Source organism: Styela clava, chromosome 10 (assembly GCF_964204865.1).
Source record: "Styela clava chromosome 10, kaStyClav1.hap1.2, whole genome shotgun sequence".
Classification (NCBI taxonomy): domain Eukaryota; kingdom Metazoa; phylum Chordata; class Ascidiacea; order Stolidobranchia; family Styelidae; genus Styela; species Styela clava.
Window position 1 is genome coordinate 6538251 of NC_135259.1, and position 6289 is coordinate 6544539.

At 36.6% G+C, this 6289-nt stretch overlaps 1 protein-coding gene across 1 annotated transcript; it reads left to right on the plus strand.

Annotated features, from left to right (window-relative positions):
• The first annotated feature begins 3732 nt into the window (after positions 1-3732).
• On the plus strand, positions 3733-6289 carry LOC120337333 (uncharacterized). Its single transcript, XM_039405100.2, has 5 exons — positions 3733-3985; positions 4090-4229; positions 4312-4595; positions 4673-4883; positions 4977-6289. The coding sequence occupies exons 1-4, from the start codon at positions 3916-3918 to the stop codon at positions 4851-4853; spliced, it is 675 nt and encodes a 224-aa protein (XP_039261034.2). The 5' UTR covers positions 3733-3915; the 3' UTR covers positions 4854-4883; positions 4977-6289.

The following is a 6289-nucleotide window of genomic DNA, read 5'->3' on the forward strand; positions in this document are numbered from 1 at the left end:
CTAGCTTTGTGTATATGCCAGTGCCGTTTTAAAATATCAATACACTAATAACAACATCATTGCATTAAAAAACTTAACTGTTAAAAAACGTCAGTCGTGAAATGTTTGAATGACATTTTACCGTAACTCCATACTGCTAACTGAATAGCCTACTCAGTCAGTAATGTTTTGAGTAGCATTTCATCTTAACTTCTGTTAATTTTACGTTACTTTTTCAACACCCTGTATATAAGTTTACAGTTTTTCCAGTTTGACATAGCTCTGTTTAGCAGTTATTTTGTTATTGACGTTTCTGTAAGCAGTCTACATTCGCAGTTAATTTGTATGTGTATTACCATATATATATTAGGATTTTTTGCCATGTCGCACGACACGTGTGTCGGCCTGATTACTACAACCCCAGCAACGGTTGTTCCTGAAGCACATGCCTGTTCTCAAGGGTGATGAAATTTTTGATCAGAAGAAGGACAGCCAAAAGGAAAGCGGAATGCATTCTCCTCGCAGACAATGGAAGTAAAATTTTCGAAGTGAGATTATGTGAGTAAATTAGTACCTGCATTTCCTTCTCTGAGTACTAATGGTAAAGATGGCCAATGTATTTCGACGGGTCAACTGTTATGACATGGCCCAGTTATTTATGGCATTTTGAACTGTTTGCCAGTTATAAACAATGGAATTATGACACTGCGGGAATGAATTGGCTACTTGTATGACAGGGCATGCTCTTAATGTGTTGAAAGATTTGGCAGATATGAAACGTACTAGCGATCGTAATATTGTGGCACACTTTAGTCATGTCTTTGAAACCTGTTGGGAACGAGAGCTCTTATCGTTCTACATTTCACTGTCGTAGAATTAAGCCAAGTGCAACGCCAAGGGATTACGGTAGCAAGTTTAAAAAGAGCCTGTTATACTTGCTTACCCAAATTTTGATATTGCTGGTCAAGGTGATATTTTGAAATCACAGTTTCTTGCGGGTTTAACCGATGAATGGTTAAACATGCAACAGCCTGATAATTTCAAGAAGGCTTTGTCTCTTTCGAAACTGTATTACTCTGTTGATACTAACCACTCTGAGAGAAAAGACATGCCTAAACCGCGTATTGTAGCAGTGAAACAGAGTAATACCGGTAATATATCTAACCAGCAAAACGACATAACTTTCGAAGGCAGTATAGTCGAGCACCTTTTAGCAAAATTGGATAAAATCAGAGGATAGGTTAAGCCACTCTCTAGCAACGATCGCAATTTTGATAGCATACCGCGCAATCCATGTTCTCGCTGTGATAAACATGGTCATTGGGGTAGGGATTGCAAAGCATGTTTCAATTGTAAGTACACTGGTCATCTTAAACGGGATTGTCCTCATCTTTAAAATCGCGCTGATCTTGCAACAGATACGCCTTCTTCGACCCCAAACCTAAATGACACTCAGCGGACTTGAGTTCCTCAGAGTCCGCTGAATTGATGACGGACCAACGAACCAGAATATAGACCCTAATATTTGCTCCTTTAAATATGTCATGCAAAAGTACTTGTAAACTATCAACCGTTTGATTTTCTTGTAGATAGTGGTACAACGACTACTCTTTTAACATTTTCATCTTCGTGGCGATAGTTAGGAAAGATGCACAACTGGCTCCGCTTGAAGAATCTCTGGCTGCAGGGCATGATTTATCACCACTGGATACATTGAAGGTTGATTTAGTCTATTGGTTCTTTTGCATCGCGACGCAATGTGAATGTTGTCCACCTGGGCATAAACAGAAAGAAAATAAATTAGGATGCATTTATGAAGATATATCAAGTACAACCATCCGGTGATAATTTATATTAATCTTTTACAACGATGCATGACCTCATTAAACTTTGCTATATTTTTCATCACATCTTGCCGTCCCATATTGCTTCCTACTCAAAATGATCAAGAAATTGTGAACAAAAACAATTGCCCAAACGGACGTTACTGAACTGTAGAACGAACAAATCATAATCTCGATACATTCATGTCTTGAAAAATCATAAATACTCATGGGATGCACCACCTCTCCGCAGAACTCTTCAGGAAATGACGAAACGTTTGTGCGAAATATGAAGGGAAGCCAGAGCGACCCGAAAGTCTTTATTGAAGATTGGTCAATTAGACTAGTTGAGCTCCCGATTGTGGTTTGTAAATTTTATATCCCATTAGATGCATTGGATCTAATGAGTTAGTCCCGATTGTTATTCAAATTTCTTCCATCCCAGTCAAATAATCAAACGTATTAATTCCGTAATAATTCAATCAAAATTTATTGAACATTGTATAACTGTTTACAAATTCTCGGGTTTTTTTACATCTTTATGAATTGTTATCTCAAAAATAGTGAGAAAATTTTGAACACAAACTCCCTACAGACATTTTTAATTTAGAAAGTAATTACATAGTGTGATTAAAAAATTCTTAAATATTTTGAGGAAGACTGCGAATGAATAGAAGCAAGAACAACTAGAGTGCATTGCTAAAGAGTGAATTCTAGACAAGTTTCTTTATTCCACTCAATATTTTTTAAATTGAGTATACTATACTATAGTGATCATTTATGATAATTGAAAACAAGCAATCTTTACTGGTAAACCTAACAAATTTAATAAAGGTAATTGAGTAAAAGTTAAACTGTCATAGCATTTGCTCCTATAGACCGTGATGTGCTCCATCGTAATTGCTGTGAACACCAGATGTGAGGCTGGAGAAATCAAGTACAGGAATATTATGAGCATCGCAATATATTTTCATTTCACTAGAAAACTGTTTACACACAATAATACCGTTTGCTGCATGATATGCTTTTGGTTTTAGTATGCCATTGGAGTCAGGATACATAAAAATAATATGTGGCCATCGCCTCACCACTTTGAAGTTATTTCCAAATTGTGTGTTATTTTTATGTGAATCTCTGTAGTAATCTTCTAATTATTTAATTGCCGGACCGAGAAAATTGTTAATCGTCACTTTGGATTTACAACCGTTATGACAACCCTGCCCGACTAGCAAAACTGAACCTGCTTTTCCTGCCAATTTTTCCACCAAACTCAAAAAGTCATTTGCAAATGCGTGATAGTAATATCCATTTACACTGATAAATGGTGTATGTATTCCGCAGAAAAAAAGTTTCGTCAACGAGCATTTCCAATATATTTCCGCCATCTGCTCTGCATTCTGTCCAATAAAATTGATTAAAACTTACACATAAGTTTATCAGTTTTTCATCGTAGCGTTTCAGTAAAATTCCATACGTTGGATCGGACCTAAAGGTCAAAACCTCTTGCCATTTTTCTCACAAAAGAATCACCAATAAAATATATTTGAGAGAATCGATTGACAACTTCACAAGCTTGTGCTGCTGTGTAGTTTCTTTGCCGACATGAGGAATCAACTGGAATCCAATCACTTATTTCAGCGTGATATATCTTCTTGGTATCGACGCAACTAAAAGGTAATTATTTTGCTTTCTATAAAATTTAAATTGGACAGAAGGATTGACTAGACATTACATACCTGGGGCAGTCACAATTGTTCCCACATTGACCATCATATATCGTCACGCTAATAACCGAATTGCGTAGGTCATATTTGACGAATTTGAGTTTTCTTGTTAAAACCCATCTATATGTCGTTGCGCACCAGCATGTTGAATTAGTCATTATTAAACGGATAATAAAACGCTTTACTGGGAGAAAAAAACGCTTTGCCTAAGTCATGGATGTGACATACGCAATTTTGCAACGTTTCTAAAGCGATACCATCATACGATATTATGACGTCATACCCATTACATCGAGGTTGTCTTCAGCAGACATCGCCGTAGAAGCCTGCCGTTAGGTTGTGCGCCGTTATTAGATGTTGGTGTGGCTTGTCATTATATAGCCATTAAAATGAGTGCTTCACTTCTGAGAAACCTTAATGCGAATGAAGTTATTATGAGGATAGAAAATGAAGATTCAGGTGGGTCTGTAGGTCTATATTTAATTTTTGCAAAGTTTCGTTAGTCTACGTACCAATTAAAAATGAGTTGAGTAAGGGACGTGTCAAGTATTCCATTCTTATAGATGACATGCTTGAAACCCAAAGTGTGTCAGATTCAGACCCAGACTTTGTTTTTATTCAAGAGTTTGATGAGGATGAAGAAAATTGGCAAGGTGTTAAGTCTAAAAAATTATCCAACTACGATCAACGCAGTTCCACAGTGGTTAGTCCTGTTTTGTTTTCAATTTATTTAATATCATCATTGCCGATAACGTTACACATCATGTTTTCATTATCTGTTTTAGACGTTGGGTAAAAGGAAACGCGTAAAACGGGCGCGCCCCTTTGGATGGAAAAATAATATTTGCAAAAGGAATCGTCTAGCTGGATTAAATTACAAAAGCCGAAAAGGAAAGCAAAATATAGCAAGAAAAATGGGGATGCCGTGCAAATCCACGTATTGTCGAAAACCCAGCTTACGGCAATGTGCGAGTCTGACAGAAGATGAGAGACAGTGGGTTTTCAAAAATTTTGAAAAATGGAATCGTGGTCTGAAAGAAGATCATATGTCAGGGCTTCAGTATCGAAAGTAAACGATATTTAGAAACACTGATATTATGTCACGATTTCCGCATCTCATTCAATTAAATTTTTATTGTTTCGTAGGTTACCACCAAGCAAAGGAAAATTGCTGAAAATATGTCAAGAAGAAAGTCATCTTTTGAATACCATTTACAATTACAAAATGGAACATGCATTCTGGTGTGCAAAAAACTCTTTTCGGCTACAATTGGCATTAGCCAACGAACTTTGCTCTCGTGGCTGGAAGGTCCCGCACCATTCATAAAGTTTTTGGACCCGCATCGTCCAAGAAAAGGTATGTAGCAAAGAGAGCAATAAATGCACAATGTAATATTCATTTAATATTCATTGAATAATGACTGAAACATTCATTTTCTATTTTTTTAAGGTAAAACTTCTTTTATCCAAAGGCAAGATATGGATTTCATTATAAAATGGTTACATGCACTACCTACATTGCCATCTCACTATTGTCGTTCTAGAGGTACCTATAAGAATAAAAAGTAACTATATCCTGGAACGACTGTTTCAAACCTTCATCGTTTATATTCTGAGCAGGCAACAAATTCTGAAAGACGGGTTATTAGCATCGCAGAGTTCAGGGACATATTTAACAAAGAAAATATTTTTCATCATTTCGGCCTAGAAAGGACCAATGTGATATTTGTGTGGGATTTTCGCATGGAAATATCGACGACGGGGAGTATAGAGCCCATGTAATATCAAAAGATGTGGCAAGAGCTGAAATAAAATGCCGACAAAGAATCAGCTGATGGGAGCAGATCCGTTTGGACTATGGACTTACAGGCAGTCCTGATTCTTCCCAAAACTCACGCCAGTTCGATGTATTATAAAACCAAACTTCAGATGCATAATTTTACTCTTTATAATTTGCAAACAAAAGAAGGATTCTGCTATCCATTGGAAGAGCACGAAGGCGATTCAAGTAGTGAAGTTTTTGCCTCGCTACAGTTCTCTCATTTCAACCAATGTGTTACAGATCATCCTTCAATAAAAGAACTAGTGATATGGAGTGACAGTTGTGGCTATCAAAACCGTAATGTAATCGTCGCAAATACATATTTAGATTTGGCACGGAAACATAAAATTAAAATAACGCAGAAATTTTTAACAACTGGACACACTCAGATGGAAGTGGATTCAATGCATTCCATGATTGAGAAAAAAGTTGTGGCCGACGTCATTACGTCACGTGATTATCACGTAATCATGCAGTGTGCAAGGTCTCGGCCATTTCCATACCAGGTCAAGTCAGTACAACATCAGGATTTTAAGAAAATGACGTGGAAATACTTTGCCAGTATACGCCCTGGAAATACAGCAGGTGATCCAAAGGTGCATCATCTCCGAGCAATACAGTATACTTCCACAATTCACCTCAAAACTACGTTTATGGATGAGTGGGAATTACTTCCACGCAGAATGCATAAACCTGAAAAACCATTCCAATGGATAAATTTGTTTCCAGGTCAACTTAAGATAAGCTGTAGAAAATTTTGTGATTTACAAGAAATGAAGAGAGTGGTGCCAACATACGCACATTGCTTTTATTACAAAATTCCACACCATTTATAATAAATAACTACCATATTTTCAAAGAAGAAATGCAAAGTTACGTTAGTTTTCGCTGAGTAGTTAATTTTACAAAAGTTTTTTTTTTCTTCTGTTTTTTCAATGAAT

Coding starts and splice junctions, on each gene's coding strand:
- LOC120337333 (XM_039405100.2), top strand. CDS start 3,916: ATGAGTGCTTCACTTCTGAGAAACCTTAATGCGAATGAAGTTATTATG. Junction 3,986..4,089: donor GATAGAAAATGAAGATTCAG/GTGGGTCTGTAG, acceptor CCATTCTTATAG/ATGACATGCTTGAAACCCAA. Junction 4,230..4,311: donor ATCAACGCAGTTCCACAGTG/GTTAGTCCTGTT, acceptor TATCTGTTTTAG/ACGTTGGGTAAAAGGAAACG.